Genomic DNA, 18773 nt, shown 5'->3' on the forward strand with positions numbered 1-18773 from the left:
ATGTTGTATTCTCCAATTTTCCTCATATCTGTAGGTCATCACTCAACTAATCAAGGAGGATCCAGACACTTTGTAACACGGGCCACACACACAGTCCTTCTGAGGTCTCCGGTGGAAGGCTACAGCACAAAACTGTTCTATACACATCTATAAACTCCAGATGGGACATCCTCTCTGGGTGATGTTTATTCAGCAACGGCATTAGGGTCCCGTGAAACAAAGCCTGGTCCTTTCCCCTAATGAGTTCAAGACTGAAACAGAGGAAGAAGTGCATCACTGCCATGGAATGGGACGCTTCCTAAACTAGAACGAAGCCGCAAGGGCCACAAGAACCCAAGACAGGACAACTAAAGACACTGCAGGCATCTGAGGAGGCTAAACCATGGGACATTTGGGGCAGGTTCTGAAGGATGAGAGGAGGCCATGGAGGACACTCCGAGAGGCCCATGTGGCTTGTTTCAGAGTGAGTTCAGAAGGCTATTTTCTGGGTTCATTATGTGGCAGAGAACTGTGAAAGACTATAAACCCAAAAGTTATTATCAGTTATTATCAGAAAGAAATGCAGGTACCCCAGTTTAACTTGAGAGGTAGAGAAATTAGAGACAGAGACAATATATTAAGAGGGTATTACAGCTGGCCATGGTGTTGCATGTCTATAATATCAGCAACCTGGGAGGCTCAGGCAGGAGAAGCAAGAGGATCACAAGTTCGAGGCCAGTCTGCCAACTTAGCAAGACCCTATCTCATAATAAAAATAAAGAGAGCTAGGCCTGTAGCTCAGTGGTAAAGTGCCCCTGGATTCAGTCCCAAGTGAGGCCTCTTCCTCAAAAAAGCCAAGTGTGGTGGCAACACATCTAGAATCACAGTTACTCAGGAGGCAAAAGGGTCACAAGTTTGAGGCTATGTTGGGCGAGAACCCGTCTCAAAAAAAAATTATGAATATGTCAAAAGGAACCCATAAAAACATTAGAAAAAAACATTACAAAGGTTTAAGTGAAAGAAAATAAAGGTCTGGAAAATAGGAGTTCAAAAGATAAAATTCGAAAAAGACTTTTCTGGACTAGAGCATATAGAATCTGTTCAAGCAGCTGCAGGCGGCAAGGGCAGCCCAGGAGAGGTCAAGGAGGACTTCCGAGCTGCCTGGATAAGGATCCACCCAGGAAGGTCGGGAGGAGCTAGAGAGGGAAGAGAAGAGCAACGGCTCTGGCGAGGGGTCAGCTACATCTGAAGACCTCTATGCTGCAGGACAGTGGTTCTCAGTGTAGGTCCCCAGACAGTGGTGTCAGTGTCACCAGGACCCTAGAGACTGGCACTTTCCAGTGCCCTCCTCCTGTCATCAGTCTCCAGAGGGGTCTGGCCAGCACTGCCTCCTCCAGCCCTCTCGAAGACCCTGACGCCAGTGTAAGTCTGGGGAACATAGCTCAGGAAATCTCAAGCCAGGTCACAAGTGCATGCAGTCAAGAAACAGAAATGGCAGTCACAGGTGGAAGGTGTCCTAGGACAGAAGAGGAACTCGTCTTTTTCTGAGACAGAAGCCAACTTAAAGACATTAGTATGTTTTGAGGTAGAAATGGGGAAATCTGGGGAGATTCATGCCCAGTGGCCTCTACTTTCTCTGTGAAATGGGATCAGATCCCAAGAGCTCCAGTTCGGCAGGAAGCCCAAAGTGACCATGAATGTTGTGCATCTCTGCTTTTTCTCTGACCACAGCCACTGGGAGCAGGAGGTGCTGTATTCTTCTTGTTCACCAGAAGCCGATATCGCAGCTGCTTAACAAGACTGGTTGTCAGTTTGGTTGGACCTTCTTCCGTGGAGACGGTTTTACAGTTTCCAGGATGCTCTGGCATGGGATTAACATCCTTTAAGCCTTTTTATCTTTTTCTTTTTGGGTACTAGGGATTTAACCCAGAGGTGCTTAAGCACTGAGCCATAACCCAGTTCTTTTTTGAGATAGGGTCTCACTGACTTGCTCAGGCCCTCACTAAGTTGATGAGCCTGGCCTCGAACTTGCAGTCCTCCTGCCTCAACCTCCTGAACCATTGGGATTATAGGTGTGTACCACTACAGCCAGCTAAAGTTTTTTCTTCCTTTTTTGGAGACAGGGTCTGGCTACATTGCCCAGGTTGATGCCTACCCCGGGTCCTGAGCAGTGGATTACAGGCCTGGGCCGCTGTGCTTGCTCAATGACAGCTCACCAGCTATTCCACCTTTTATCTTTCACCATCACCATATTTTTAGACAATACCAACTACCTGAGACTAACAAACCCCACCTAAGGAAAAGCCTGATTCCCACAAGGCAAGGCCCAGGTGCACACATTGAGAAGTCTGTTACCACGCCACACTGGATGCACCAGAAGAGGGAGGGAAGGAAGGATGCTCAGGGCATGCCCTGTGCGAGGGTGTCCAGGTGAGAACCATGCCCCCCAAGACAAAACAGTCACAAGTGAACACCAACACAAAGTGTGTTCAACATCAGCTGAGAAAAAAAAGGGAAAAGTACCCTTTCTCCCACCATCATGCTGACTTGCTGACATAGCTCAAAACAAGAGAGAAATGCTATCTGGACAATGACAGGACTTGGTACCCACTTCTGTCCCCATTAACCCACCCTGGGTGGCATCCTACCGTTCAGCCAGCTCCCAATCCTCCTGGATCTGCTTCTGCCGGGCTCGGTGGTACTCCTCCCTCCAGCACTTGGAGCAGAAGCCCTGCCAGGCAGGGTTGCCGTAATAGCCACATCCCTTCTTGCACAGGAGTTCCGACTGGTCCACATGAATTCCTCGGCGCTCCGACTTGAGGCTCATCTTCTTCCTGCCAATCATGGAACAAATGAGAAAGTGTAAAGAGGAATTCACGGTCATCCTATAACTAAAAGCATTTATGAATGTGGGTGAGTCCATGATCTTTAAGCTATATGGGAAGGAAGAAGGGAAGGAGGGAAAAGAGGAAAGGAAGAAAGGGATTGGGGAAAAAAGAAAAGTTAAATACAGCAAATTCCCAAACATATGATCTTATTCCTCGCCCAAAGTATAAACAACACTTTAGGACTAGATTAAAGACCTAAACCTAAGACCAGAAACTATAGAATTCCTGGAAGAAAATACAGGGAAATCCACCTGAAATTGGACATGGTAATGCTTTCTTACACAAGACACCAAAAGCAAAACAGACAAGAGAGATTGTGTCCAAAACTTTTGGCTGGGTGCAGTGTATAATTCCAGCAGCTCAGGAAGCTGAGGCAGGAGGATCGCCAAGTTCAAGGCCAGACTCAGTGACCTAGCAAGGCCCTAAGCAACTTAGTGAGACCCTGTCTCAAAATAAAACATTAAAAAAGGACTGGTGATGTGGCTCAGTGGTTAAGCACCTCTGGGGTCAAGCCTCATTATCAGAACAAAAAAAAAAAGTGGGGGGGGCTTCTGCTCGCCAAAGAAAACTATAAACAAGTAAAAAGGTAACTTAGAGCTGGGAGGAGGAGAGGTCTGCAAGGCAGGTATCTGACAAGGGATTAAGCTGTCTCCCACAGCTCCATAACCAACCAATCACCAGATCTTAAAATGGGCAAAGGAGCCAAATAAAAAGTTCTCCAAAGACAGAAATGGTCCAACAAACCTAAGTTATCATCACTAAGCACTGGTGACACCTCACACCTCATCTTTTAGGACAAACACCCTCAACAGCCCTCAGGAGACCAGTGTGGTAAGAATGTGGAGAAATGGCATGCGTGTGCACTGCTGGGGAATTCCAAGTGCAAGGCCTCTGCAGAAAACAGCGGGTCCTTCCTCAGAACACGGAGGCCAGGCTGGGCGGAGGGGCAAGCACCTGAGCCCAGCTACTTGGCAGGCTGCGAGAAGAGGACACCTGCGCCCAGGCGGTTGTGGCCAGGCTGGGCAACACAGCAAGACCCAGCTCTGAAGACCACCAGGCAGCTCAGCAATCCTGCTCCCAGGCTATCTGGAAGACCCCAGGAGCTGCAGGAGGCTCATGCCCACAGCAGTCAGGAGCAGCAGCACCTGGGGGGCGCCAGGTGACAGAACACACAGGGCAGCACCATGCAGCCCAGGAGGAGACCTCGCCCTGGGCCAGAGCTGGGCGAACCTGGAGGGTGTAGTGCTAAATCAAGTGACCGGTACAAAGGCCACCCACATATGTGAGGTCTCAGAGAGCGCAGCGATGGCTGCAGACTGGGAGGCGGCAAGGCAAGGCGGGCACTCAGTCCTGCTGCAGGAAGGGTTCAGAGACCTGCATCACCGGGTGCGCGCGCGGCGTGAGCCACATTGCAGGTGGAAACCCAGTGAGAGGGAATCTAACTGTTCTTCACAAGAAAAACCTACTACAAATGATCTTTTAAAGGAAAGAACTGATAGATCACCGTCAGCTGCTAACGAAAGAAACTTGTATGCTTCGACTCTGAGGGACAAAGCGCAGTCCCCCCCACCCCCCCACCCGCACCTACTGACAGCACCCTTGGCACAGCATGCCGCCCAGCGCGGGACAACCTCCTGTCACTCCTCAGCGTGAACTCTTCAGCGTGGCTGAAGTCGCCCAGCACACTAGAGAAGAGCTTGAGTTAAAAAGAAGGCAGCCTCAGGTGAGCACTAGAGCCCACTCTGGCCACCTCTCACCACATGCCCAGGATGGTGGCAGTAGTTACTCACTGACCCTCACAAAAGCCAAGGTAGGCATTATCGCCATATCATCAGCTGAGAGACTGAGGCTATGAGAAATTTTCAGAAGTATACAGATGCTACCAACAACAAGCAGGAGGGAAGGTTCAGAACCAGATAAGATTCCAAATTCCTGTGCTATACCGTCTGTTTGTCCAAACTCACGTCCCTGGGCACAAACTTCAATTACACCCCGAACAAATCCTGCACATTAGGGCCTCAGCCTAGAATTTCTCCCACAAATTTCTCCAGTTTTTTTTCCAAGAACACATTTCAGTTTGTTAGAAAAAACTGTTTCTCTATCTTCCACAGGCTTAGGTGAAAGGCACCCTGGGGGGCTCTCGCTTGTAGCCTGGTATGGAGCTGAACACCAATGTGTGCTCTGGATGGCACGTGGGAACAAGCCTGCTTCGCTCTCAGCCTTCCTGTGGATGACCAACAAGCTTCCCTTTAGGATCTGACACAGATCTTGGGGCTGATGGTTACAAAGGTAGAAAGTTGTTTGGACGATACAGAAAAATAAATAAATAAAAATGTACCTTGAATTGATGATGAAACCAGGGAAATTTTTAGTTATGATTTTCCTTATTAGACTGTCAACAAAATAATCTGGGTTTTGCAAAGATAATCCCCCACTCCATCCCTCCCTTTTTTTGGTACCAGGGATTGAACCCAGGGTGCTTAACCACTGAGCCACGTCCCCAGCCCTTTTTACATTTTATTTTGAAACAGAGTCTTGCTGAGTTGCTTATGGCCTCACTAAGTTGCTGAGGCAGTCTTTGAACCACAATCCTCCTGCCTCAGCCTCCCTAGTAGCTGGGATTACAGGCGTGTGCCATGTGCCTAGCTACTATTTCCCAATAGTAGGTTATAACATAACCTACATAACACATAGCACTCTCCTTTGGGAATCAACTGGATCTTACCAATGCTGTTTTATTGATTCATTTTATCAGTCCATATTTTTTTTCTTGCTGTTACCATGCGAGCAGTATGGGGGGGGGTGAGCAGGGACCACTGAAGAATTCCTAAAGATGGGGGCCATTTTTCCTCCTCAGACACACAGGAAGAAATAAAACTGATCTTCAGAAAGAAGGAGAAATAGTTGTAGAAAACCTACTTGTGTCATGTACTTAAAAAAACAAAAAACAAAGGAAACAGCATTCCCATTTTGAAGTTGAGGAAACAAAGCTTATGGGGTCAGGTGCTCATTTAGGATCACTCGTGCTGGGGTTATAATTTGAAATCTGAAGTTCCAAACGCAATGCTTTTCCCTACCCCACAATGTTCTGACTTGTTTGTGCGGAGCCTCACACTTGCATGGTGAACTGCTCCCCAACTCTCGTTCCCACCGAGACCATGTGGCCGTCCCTTTCCCTGCACTAACAGGTTAACTGGAGCTCCAGAGTCCAGCTCCACCAGCGCTCCGGCTCCCTCACCTCGCACCGACCCTGCACACAGCAGAGTCGTCTGCTGGCCCTGACCCTGCTCTCCCAAGCTCAAGGTCACAGGCAGGCAGAAAAGACCCTGAGGTCACTTCGACCTCAGGAGAACAGCACCTGGGGGCTGAGGCAGACCTTGAAGAGCCTGAACTGAACCCTGGCAGGTCTTGGAGAGGTGACGTAAGTGACAGGACATCCTGACAGGAAGGACATCTTTCACATAGAGCTCAGAGACAGGAAAGCCAAGTGGAACACGAGTGATGTGGCCTAAGCAGGAGGTGAACAGAAGGTCAGCAGTGCAGCCGGACTGCAGGCTTCCAAACCCAGGCTGAAGAGCCTGGATCTACTGTCTCCCACAAAGAGGAAAGCATGAGGATCGCTCTATTTTAAGACATGAACCTCAAGAGACAGATGCTGAAACATAAATCTTGAATGTCTCCAAGGGCCCATGGGCCTGTGGCACTACTGGGAGGTGGCAAAACCTTCAGTTGGTAGAGACTGGGGGAAGGACTGAGGTAATTAGGAGTGTGCCTTTGAAGTGTGCCTCTGGGACCCTGGCTGCCCCCCTTTGTTGCTCCCAGCAGCCACACCCTCCTGCCAGCATGTACTACCTTGCCACAGGCCAGCTGACCCTGAACTGAAAACATCCAAACCTGTGAGCCTAAATAAACCTTTCCTTCTTACAAGCTATCTATCTGGGGCATTCTGTCGCAGTGATGGGATGCTAACTACACATGGAGTTCATCTTCCAGCATGATGAAGTGAGGACCAAGAAGCCTCTTCTCCGAGACAACTGTGAAGATGAGTCAAACGCTCTCTGCTCATGACTTGTGTGTGAGCCCAGGAATGCACTCAAACTTGAGGCCCTCAGCCCATTTTTCCTGGGCTCTTCCTCATCTCCTCTGTGTACATACAGCTCTGCTCATCACACTGGAAGCCTTCCTGGCTAGAGATGTTTGAGCACAAGTTCAATGTTTGTCTGCACAAACAAACACTGGCTACACATTAAGGTATTCAGACTCAGGGGTGACCTTGAGAAGAAACAGGCATCAAATAGGGGAGAAAACTGAACATGGACATCAGTGCCTACGGAGACAGAGAGAGAGAGAGAGAGATTTCACAGACTTAGACCAGCTAGAAAACCTGTAGGATTGCTCAAAAGCAAAAAGGAGATGAATTGGGGATAAAGACCAAGTTTCACGAGGGGCTGGGGTTGTGGCTCAGTGGTAGAGCGCTTGCCTAGCATGCCCTGGGTTCGATCCTCAGCACCACATAAAAATAAAGACATTGCATCCATCTTAAAAAAAAAAAAAAAAAGTTTCACCAGACCTTGATGAGATACCAATTTCCTCTCCAGAATCACTGAATCAACTCAAAAATAGGGAGTAGGGTTGGAGAGAGCCTCCAAGTCTGGTTCAAAACATGAGAAAGCCAAGTCCAAACATTCAGAGAAAATAAGGAGAGCTTTCCATTTTATTGTCAGTCCCCCTCGTGAGCCACAGAGCCATACAGTTCTATGGCGTGTCTTCCGCAGGTGAGCGGCTGCTGCAGGAGCCTAGCCCTGGGGAAGGAGAACATGGATTTTCACATACTGTCTTTCCACTGCTTAGGCCCAGAAGTGCAGACAGATGCAAAGGTTCATGGAAGAGTGGGATAATTAAATTCACAATTTTATGGAGAGAGGGGGAAAAAAGATGAGCCCATAGGGAGTTAAAAAGTACACGAGTGGGCTGGGGCTGGGGCTGAGTGGCAGAGCGCTTGCCAGCACATGTGAGGCACTGGGCTGGATCCTCAGAACCACATATAAAAATAAGCAAATAAAATGAAGGCATGCAGTCCATCTACAGCTACAAAAACAGTTAAAAAAAAAAAAAAGTACATGAGAAACTGCAGAGACAAAGAACTCAAGAAAGCAATTTCTGGGCTCAGCCCTAAGCTACTTTATGGATCTGATGCTATTCAGTATCAAAGACGTCAAAACTGGAAGTCATACCAGGCAGAAAGATCTCAGACCAGCACATGTATGAACTAGATGGAAACAGCACTGCAGGGTTTTAGAGCCACGATCCACAGAGCTTACCTCCCAAACCTGACAGCAAAACAACACTTGATATACCTAGCCTAGTTCTCTCATTAGATCAGAAGCCAGCTTGTCACGAGTTATGAAGGATTCATTTCTGTTTTCTGTAAAAATATTAGGATGTCTGTATGGCCTGGCCATTAGTTGATGTTGTAAAGCTGATTGGAATGCCTGCCCATGCCCTGAACTCACCCATGTCTGGTTTTCCCTGACCAGATAAAAACCCTTTCCTAAACCTTAGTGACGCCTCATAAATTCTGGCCTTCCCATAAATTGACGCCTCCATAAATTCTGATGCCGGGGCCAGCAAAAATGTAAACTTGTGTTATGCTCCTCAGAGTGTTGTTATCTGTAACCCCCTTTTGTGTAACTTTTTGGGCTATAAAACTGGGCTGCAAAGAAGCTTCGCCGCTGTCCTTGGCTCCCACGATTTTGATGGGCAAGGCAGCCCGGCCGGTCGAAATAATAAGCTTGCTTTAATTTGATTTTAATTGGAGTCAGTGGTCTTTTCTTGCATCATGGTCTAACACACTCTCCTGCTATATGAATGACGCTGCCAAGAAAAATGAAGACAGGGTACAAATTGGAAGAAAAGTCACAGATCTGACAAAGAATTTCCATATTCAGAACATGTTAAAAAACAACAACAACAAGGCTAAAGATGCAAGTCACTGGTAGGGCTTGCCTAGCATGTGGAGGCTCTGGATTCCATCCCCAGCACCACCAAAAGGAAAAAACCCTCAAACTCCAATTATAAGAAAACAAGCCACTAAATTAAAAAATGAGCAAAAAAGACTTAAATAAACACTTTACCAAATAAATACACGTGTTGGTTTCCTTCCTGCTGCATTTCTGTGAGAGAGGCCTTTGTACAGAGCTTCTCCTCCAGCCTCCCTACAAGACCCAGGCATCTCTTTCCAGGGCAGAGGGCATTTGCTCGAAGCACAGCAAACACAGGGTCTTCAGGCCAGAGTCTGGGGGTCCATCTGCCCTGCACTATGAGATGGGGGTTCCCTAAGGTTGCGTAGCTGTGACACTGCCCACATGGGTCTGTACACAGAAGCTGGTTCTGACGTCCTGTGGGTGATAAAGCCCTTTGTCCCTGACCAGCAGTCTCTCCCAGCATCTCGACACTGGCAGGCCAACCCTTCCTGGTAAGCAGGGATAAACTCCAGCCCTTCCTTGTTCTTTACAATATGGGCGGCAGATACTCAACATTATGAGTGATCAGAGAAATAAATTAAACCCATCATGGGGCTGGGGAATGGTAGAGTCCTCACTCAGCAAGTGTAAGGCCCTAGGTCCAGTACACAGAACACAAAAAATAATTTAAAAAGTAAAAATCAAGGTCTCACTCACACCTATTAGAATGGCTAAAACAAAAAATACTGACAATACTGAGTGGTGACACAGATAAAGAGCTGCTAGAACTTTCACACATTCCTAGTAGAGGTAAAATATTATAGCAACTATGGAAAACATGCACTTATCATAAGACTAAGCAATCCCATTACTATTTCCTCAAGAAAATAAATAAAAGTAAAATTTTGTGCATAAATGTTTATAGTAGCATTATTTATGATCACAAAAAAAATAGAAGAAACCAAAATATCCTTCAATGGATAAACTGTGAACATCCATACAATAGAATGCTGCTCATAAAATGAAGAACAACAATGCACTCAACAATTTGAAAGAATCTCAAGGCTTTACACTGAGACTTGGACTGCTATAACAAACACCACTAACTGGGAGCTCATAACTAACTGAACTTACTTCTATAGTAGAAGACAGGAAGGCCGAGGTCATGATGCTGCACTGCACATTCACTGTCTGCTCACTAAAGGAGCTTCTGGCTGTGCCCCTGCATAGCAGACAGGACACCGGCTACCTCTTAGGGGTCTCACAAAGGTAACCTAATTCTGAGGATTTGGCCCCTGAGAACTAATTCTCTCTCAAAGACCTCCTACTATCACCTTGAGGATTAGGACTCTGAATGTTTTCTCTGATTTAAGGATGCTGATTCATAATAGTGGGGCATGGGAGGATTAGATCAACTCTAGATAGGGCAAAGGGGAAAAGGAGAGGGAGGAGGGAGGGAGGGAGGGGGCCTGGGAGTAGGAGAGACACTGTAATGAGATGGACATCATTACCCGAAGTACATGTAGAAGCCACGAACGGTGTGACTCTACTCTGTGTACAACCATAGACATGAAAAACTGTGCTCTATATGTGTAATGTGAATTGTAATGCATTCTGCTGTCATATATAACAAATTAAGGGGCTGGAGTTATGGCTCAGCGGTAGAGTGTTCACCTCGCATCTGCAAAACCTTGGGTTCAATCCTCAGCACCACAAATAAATAAATGAATAATAAATAAATAAAAATATTGTGTACAACTACAAAAAAATTGTTTTTAATTAAAATTTTAAAAATGAAAAAAAATTCAGACCATAGCAGCCAGTTTTAAAAATTTATATACTGATGGACTTGGTGGCACCTGCTTATAATTCCAGAGACTCAGAGGCTGGGGCAGGAGGATCACAAGTTCAAGGACCATCTCAACAACTTAGCAAGAACCTCAGCAATTTAGTGAGACTCTGTCTCAAAAATTAATTAATTAATTAATTTAAAAAGGAACTGAGGATGTGACTCAGTGGGAGAGCTCCCCTGGGTTCAATCTCTTCTACTAAAAAGAAAAACAGTTTGCATACTTTACAACTCCATTTAGGAACTAAGATCGGAGGAAGATGTGACTAATCTGTACAAAAAGTCTTTTGGGATGATGGAACTGTTTTGTATCTATCGCGGAGGTGTTTACATAAATCTGTACTTTAAAATTGATAAGACTGGACTGTGGTGGTAGCTCAGTGGAAGAACACTTGCTTAGTATGTGTGAGGCACCAGGTTCGATTCTTGGCATCGTGTATAAGTAAATAAAATAAAGGTCCACTCACAACTAAAACAATATTTTTAAAAAGAACATTCTTTAAAAAATTGATAGACTGTGGGTTGGGGATGTGGCTCAAGCGGTAGCGCGCTCGCCTGGCATGCGTGCAGCCCAGGTTCGATACTCAGCACCACATACAAACAAAGATGTTGTGTCCGCTGAAAACTAAAAAAAAATAAATAAATATTTTTAAAAAATTGATAGACTGTATATGTCCCCCAAATCAATTTTATACTACAATTTTTTAAAAACCTTGGCTGGCTATTTCTGGATTGGGGAGATGTATCGAACAAGAAACAGGGATGCTGATTAATAAGCAACTGTAACCAAGAGAGGTAATACAATTAGGTGTGGAAATGGAGGAATGGTAACCTACTCTGGAGGTAGAATCTGTAAATTAGCTAATGAGACATGGCAGAGCAAAGGAGTTTTTTTTTGTTTTTTGTTTTTTTTGGTACTGGGGATTGAACTCACAGGGTCTCAAAGAGTTGCTTAACACCTACCTCACTTTTGGTGAGGCTAGCTTTAAACTCATGATCCTCCTGCTTCAGCCTCCCAAGACGCTGGGATTACAGGCATGGGCCAATGTGCCCGGCACAACGGAGACCTTTAGGGAGAACTTTTTCTAGATTTTATTTGAACAGTTTTATTGATAACAGTTCTACTGATATATGCATGCTCTATACAATGCACCAGTGATTTTTCCCTCACACACTTTTTATCAGTGCATTACAAATGTACACAATGGTGAGATTTGCTGCTACATATTCATACACATGCACAATTTAATAATATAATTTGGCCAATAACATTCCCCAGTATTTCTCTTTTCCTTCCCTCTGTTCCACTGATCTCCCTTCAATTTTCACAAGATTCTCCCACACACCTTTCTTTTCCTTTCATTAGGGGGAATAGTCAAGTTTACAAATACTTGGGAGGTTAAAGCTCTCCAAGGACAGGATTTAGACCTAACACACAAGCCACATATAGATTAAGTTGAGGCAGAAAGAAAGAAAATGGAATAGAGAACTAGGTTAAGCTGAAGAAACTTAAAAGACCATTTACTTAGTCAGGTATGGTGGTTGGTGGAGGTCTATAATCCCAGGTACTCTGGAGGCTAAGAGAGGAGAATGGCAAGTTAGAGGTCAGCCTGAGCAACCTAGAGACCCCCTTGTTTCACAGTAAATATAAATTAAAAGGAATGGGTATGTAGCTCAGGGCTAGAGCTCTTGCCTAGCATGCACAAGGCCCTGGATTCATGAACCTCAAAAAAAAAAAAAATCCACTTTATCCTATATGATAACTGATGAAGACACTGACACTGAAAAGTCATGGCTTATCCAACCCCCAAAGTAGTAAGTTGCAGAGATATCACTAAAACTTAAACTTAGGATACTAAGTCTTCAGTTCCATCAAAGAATTTTGAAAGTCTGAGCAAATCTCACCACTGTCATCCTGTAGTCCCATTTTTCCCTTCCAAAAAGAATGGGCAGAGGTAGTATCTACTTTTCCCTTATACTGTTAAGTTTTAAATTTTAGGCTGGGGTTGTAGCTCACTGGTAGAGCCCTTGCCTAGCACGTGTGAGGCACTGGATTGGATCTTCAGCACTGCATTTAAAAAAAGGTCCATTGACAACTTTAAAAAGTTACCTTTTAAAAAAAGTTTTAAAATTTATACTACATATACCGTGGCACAGGTCTATGTCACTAAAATGGACACATCTGGGGGAATCTGCTTAGCACATGTGCCAACAACCTCCCTTTTACCAGGAAACTGTTCTCTAATCTGCAAAGATAAGCCACTAGCAGGCATGTCTGTGTGAGGCACCCAGCCCAAACTTCAGGGCCACAGCTTAATACAACAGAAGTGGACACTTGAGTCAAACTAGGGTAGTTACTCCCTTGGAGTTTTAGTAGTGTGACTAAGTGGCAGCTATTCTCCTGAGTGATGGGAGTGTTGTATAGTATGACCATCTTCCACCAAACAACTGAGTAACAGTACAGCTGGTCTGCAGAGTGAAGAGACATATGCCAAGAAACAGAAAAAAAAAAAAAATGGCAGAAGGAAACAACTTTGCAGGCCCTGAGTCGTTTCAATCCCTAGTACTGAACCCCTACCATTTCATTTTTTCTTAAGCTAGTTCCAGTAGAGTCTATTATCTGTACTAAAAGGCATAACCTCTAATAAAAGTGGACTTGAGCTTCCCCAGTGGAAAGTGCATAAGCCCTGGGTGCCTCCACTAGGGAAGATTATGAATCTCGTGATGGGCACCCTCCAGACTGCTCAGTGTACACTGCTCATTGTCGGTCCTTTGAATCCTCTCGCTGCAACAAACCACAGCTAGGAACGGAAGAATCTGTGAGAACTTCACTCTGGGCAACAACACCATAGGGTATGAAGGCAAAAGGGGTCTTTGCAGTATTGAAACAGTTCTGTATCTTGACAATGGTGGTAGTTACAGAATCTGCATGTGAAAAAATGTGCAAGAAACTATACATCCAATGCACAAGGTTCAACTTCTAGGTTTTGGTACTGTATTATACAGTTATGTAAGATTTGATCCCTAGGGGGAAACTAAGTCAAAGAGTACACAGGAACTCTCTCTGTTCTTTGCAACTTCCAATGAATCTGCAATTATCCTAAACTTGCAAGTTCTTTTTTTTTTTTAAATCCCACTAAAAACTTTTTTTTTTTTTTTTAAATAAAGGGAGCTGGGGATATAGCTCAATTGGTACAGTGCTTGCCTCACATGTACAAGGCTCTGGATTCAATCCCCAGCACCACCATAGACAGATAGATAGATGGTAGATACCAATATCTGGACCAGTGATCATACCACTCAATCACTCTGTTGCTTCAAAGTATGGAAAACAAAGAGAGCAAGGCTACCAGCAAAAGTGCAGGCCATCGTTTGAAAGGCTATGCATTGGTGGTATCAGCTCAGCTGTGGTGGGGAAGAGCAGACAGTCAGGACACCCAGCTCAGAGCTGATACACAGCATACCCACTTCTTCAAAAAGAAACATGGTATTGCTTCTGTCTTTGACCAAGTCAAGTCAGAGAAAAAACACTGGGATCAACCAGATGAGTCAACTTCACTTTCTGGGCAGGTAGATCTAGTCAGAGGATCACAATCCAGAGTAAACTACTAATATTGCTGCTTCCAAAAAGGAGGCCACAGAGGCCACATCCAGTTCCAGTTTGGCACGCTCTCCAATAGACAGGCTTTGATTAAAAAACAAAAACAAAAGAAGCAGTGGGTTTCTGTAGCTTCCCACCGTCCTTCCTTCCAGGTGAGTCCTGCTTCCTGTTCCAGGGCTCACTACCAGATGGTCACAGTCATTCCTCTGGGTAGTTCATTTGGGTTTTACAGAAAAAAATTCAATCAACTCTAGCAACATGATAAATCATCCTTTGATCTCGGTTAAGAAATGAAAGAGTTTTTTCCTTAAATTTATTTTTTTCCAGTTATATAAGTAAAAAATGACACTATTAAAAAAAAACCTGAGAAATACAGAAAATTTGAAAAGACAATCACTGTTAACACTGGCCCCCATGTTCTTGCAGTGTTTGCTTATCCTTCCACAAATGTCTGTGCACTAACTTACTACTACATGGTAGCAGCTGGGACACACACACACACATTTCAATCCTTGTGAGCTTGCTGTCCAGTACTGGGGATATGACTCTAGAAGGCCAGAAAAAAGAAACACTACTAAAAATTAGCAAAGAGGAGCTAATTTTAAAATTGCTAAATGTCATGAATTCATGTTTATGAGAAATATACTACATGTGTACACGAAATCTATGGGATTTTTTAAATAGTCGGATAGCAAGTGAGAATATATAAAGAGATCTCATTCACTAGCATCTATAAACAACCAAGAATTAATTAATTTTTCGATACCAGGGATTTAACCAGGAGTGCTTTTACCACTGAGCCTCATTCCCAGCTCTCCCTCCCCCCCACCCTCCATTTTGATACAAGGCCTTGCTAAATTGCTGAGGCTGGCTTTGAATTTGGGATCCTCCTGCCTCAGTCTCCAGAGCTGCTGGGATTAAAGGCATGTGCCACTGCATGCAGCTCCAAGAAATATGAGGAAATTTTGTGCTCTACATTAAAAAATATTGATATAAAGAAGACTTGAATAAATGGTAAGATATACCGTAATAGTCTGAAAAAACTGTTATAAAAAAATGACAAATCCAAAATGTACAGTACTACAAATGACAATAAAAATGAAAATCCCACAGACTTTTTGGAACTTGACAAAATGACTCCATGTTTCATCAGCAATAAAAACAGATTAAAGAAATTTTCTCAGTTAATTTTTTTTTGAATTTTTAATTTTCTTATTTATTTTAATTAGATACACATGACAGTACAATGATCTTGACATATCATACATTTGAATCAGATGGGGTATAATTTCTCATTTTTCTGAGTGTACAGGTTGCAGAATCATATTGGTCATACAGTTTATATATATATATATATATATATATATATATATATATATCAATAATAATGTCTATTTTATTCTGCTGTCCTTCCTTTCCCCCTTTCCCCTCCCCTCCCTTCCCCTCCCATCACTTCTCTCTACCCAATCTAATATGATACACTTCTTTTTTTTTTTCCCCCTCACATCGTTCATACATGTATTCTGTATAACGATGAGGGTCTCCTTCCATCTTCGGTGCAATTCCCCTTCTCCCTCCCACCTCTCTTCCTTATTTAATGGTAATCTTCTTCTCATGCTCTTCCTCTCTACCCCTGAATTTTTATTTTCTGCAAACTAGTTAAATAGTGCGAACTAAGGAACAAACCTGGAAAATCACTATTGGACAGATTACCCCAAAATGAATCCTAATGTACTGTAATATGCAGTACAATATTAAAGGAAGGAGGAAAAGGGGAAACTTTCAATAAACAGTCTGGCATGCCAGCTAGCGGCAGTGGCTCATGCCTGTAATCACAATCATTTGGTAGGCTGAGGCAGTGGGATCAAAAATTCAAGATCAGCCAGATCTGGCTGCACCAGCCTGTAACGGAAGCTACTCAAGAGGCTGTGATAGGAGGAGTGCAAGTTCAAGGTCAGCCTCTGCAATTCAGCAAGACCCTGTATCAAAATAAAAAATAAAAAGGGCTGGGGATGTGGCTTTATTAAGTGCCCCTAGGTTCTAACCCCAAAACCAGAAAAAATAAAAAAATAAAAAATTGGGCCTAACTGCTCAGCAAACTGATACTCCCAAAATTAATTGCAGGTTTCGTAAGGAAGAAAAATTTTTAAAGACAAACAAAATGATAGAAAGAACTATAATTACATATTCATAAAACTTCCTAAGAGTGAGATTATGTACACTTACATGCTGCAGGAAAATCAAGAAGGAAATGAAATTTGAATACATAAGCTGAAATGTCTAATTTTAAAAAGGCCCCACCTGTAACCAAAAATAGAAAGGCAAAGGAGACTAGCAACAAAACACACACAAAAAAATAAATAGGATAAGTCATCTAATTATATGTAGAAATAATGCTAACAAAAATAACTTATAAATCTCTGACAGTGATGCAGGACAAAGACATGAACAAACCAGTCACAAAACTTGAATAACTTCCTAGAAATAGAAATGAAGTGTAAAGAGAATGTACATTTAGAATTTTGATATACATCACCAAATTGATCTGAAAAAATTACTTTCCCACAAATAGTGAATCAGACAGTATAGGAGACAATGTACACTTTCCTGCAATTTTGTAAATGTAGCTTTATTAAATTTAATTGTGGGCCACTGTGACAAGCAAAAAAAATATATATATATATATAAAATTTCTTGTTTCTTTTTTGATACTGGGGATTAAACTCAGGGGCACTGGACCACTGAGCCACACTCCCAGCCCTATTTTGTATTTTATTTTAGAAAAAGGGTCTCACTGAGTTGCTTAGTGTCTGCCTTTTGCTGAGGCTGGCTTTGAACTCATGATCTTCCTGCCTCAGCCTCCAGAGCCGCAGGGGCTGCTGGGATTACAGGCCTGCGCCACCACACCTGGCTGCGTTTGTGTTAAAGAGACAGGGTCCGACTGGCTCCTGGGCTCCGAGTAGTCCTGTTCCTGGGCTCCCTCTGTCCTGTGGGTGCTGGGACTAAATCCAGAGAAAGTGCTCTGCTACTGAGCTGCATCCCACCACCCCCAATTGCTCCAATGTGCACTTTCCTACAAAGGTTAGCAATTTTTATTGATATTTATTAGAGCCAGTACAGTACCTTTCTTCAAATAAAGTAACTGTTCATACTCTTTGCTCATTTTTCTATATAATGAATTTTTTAATTTATTGTTTTAAGAGACTTAGTGTTTCAAATCTGTATCCAAGTTTACCCACTTTCATAGCACTGAAGGCACTGCTTCCAAAACTACATTGATTGTCACAAGGAGAATCCTGTTAGAGTTTCAACATTAAATACAACAAAACAAAGTATCCAAATACTAGTCCACCCCAATAATTTCCAGTGATAATGGACCTGCTGCAGAGTTCACTGCTGTTGGAAGGAGCTGAGCCAGCACACAGCATTCTTGAAGAGTTCCAGACCAGAGTCTCCCAGGATGCTAAGCCACACCCTCTTCAGCTGAGCAGACTGGCTACAAGCTGAGCACACCAAGTACCAGGCAGAACAGCTCAGAGCAGGACTCTCAAGCCCACCCACAGTAACAACAAACTGGGATGCATGAAGGGGTTTCTACCATTACAAGTTGGGTTTCCCAATTATATCTTGGCTTTAGCTTTGCTGCAGCCTTTATGGCTCAGTGAAGTGATACAGATCTCACACACATGTACAAAACGCCCTGGACTCAAAATGAACTTATTCAGATTCATTAGAAGGCACAATCAAATAAATATGCATATTGTGTGTTAAGCTGCCGAGAACAGCCTTGTATCTAATACACAAAATACAGACGGCAAAATGACATTCTTCTAAGCTGGACTGGCAACCATGCTACAAAAGGGTTACCACAAAACGAAAATCAAGAGCTAGCTCAGTGGTGCATGTCTGTAATTCCAGCTACTCAGGAGGCTGAAGCAGGAAGATCCCAAGTTCAAGACCAGCCTGGGAAATAGCAAGATAGACTGGGGTAATAGCTCAGTGGTAAATGCCTGCCTAGAATGCCCAGTAACAACACACACACAAAAAGCCCCACTACAATCCATACTTACCACCTTATTTATGAATTATGAACTACTAATTACTACACATGAAAAAAACCAAGTTTGATATACTATTTGAGAAATTGGACTTAAACATGCCAATACAAAATGATACAATCAAAACTAAAACTGAAAAAGTAATCTATATTAAATATCGACATTTTGATTAATGATAAAAAAGTACTTTTCTGAATATTAAATACACAAGTCAGTCAGTAAAATAAACTTCCTTAAATGCTATGAAGAAAGTTATGAAGACTTAACACCAATTAAGTTGCAGAAACCATCAAAAGCTGCTAAATCTACCCCATCTGTTGTAGTTGAATTATGTCCCCCCAAAAGACAAGCTTAAGTCCTAACCCTAGGAACCTATGAGTAAGGGCCTTCCTGCATAAGGGTGGTCCCCAAATCTAATGACTGATATCCTTATAG

The 18773-nt window shown here is 43.5% G+C and overlaps 1 protein-coding gene across 3 annotated transcripts in view; it reads right to left on the minus strand.

Moving 5' to 3' along the window:
* Rabgef1 (RAB guanine nucleotide exchange factor 1) overlaps positions 1–18773 on the minus strand; it is a 60568-nt gene that overhangs the window by 32753 nt on the left and 9042 nt on the right. The window contains exons 1-2 of one of the 3 annotated variants that reach the window (XM_078023968.1): positions 9965–9985; positions 2628–2813 (exon numbers count right to left, since the gene is read on the minus strand). In XM_078023968.1, the coding sequence (XP_077880094.1) occupies positions 2628–2806 (179 nt within the window). In that variant the 5' untranslated portion in view covers positions 2807–2813; positions 9965–9985. Of the gene's footprint in view, positions 1–2627; positions 2832–9964; positions 9986–18773 lie in introns of those variants that run through there. The other 2 variants (XM_078023967.1, XM_005328547.5) reach the window with 2 other exon arrangements.

This window comes from Ictidomys tridecemlineatus, chromosome 10 (assembly GCF_052094955.1).
Source record: "Ictidomys tridecemlineatus isolate mIctTri1 chromosome 10, mIctTri1.hap1, whole genome shotgun sequence".
Taxonomy (NCBI): Eukaryota; Metazoa; Chordata; class Mammalia; order Rodentia; family Sciuridae; genus Ictidomys; species Ictidomys tridecemlineatus.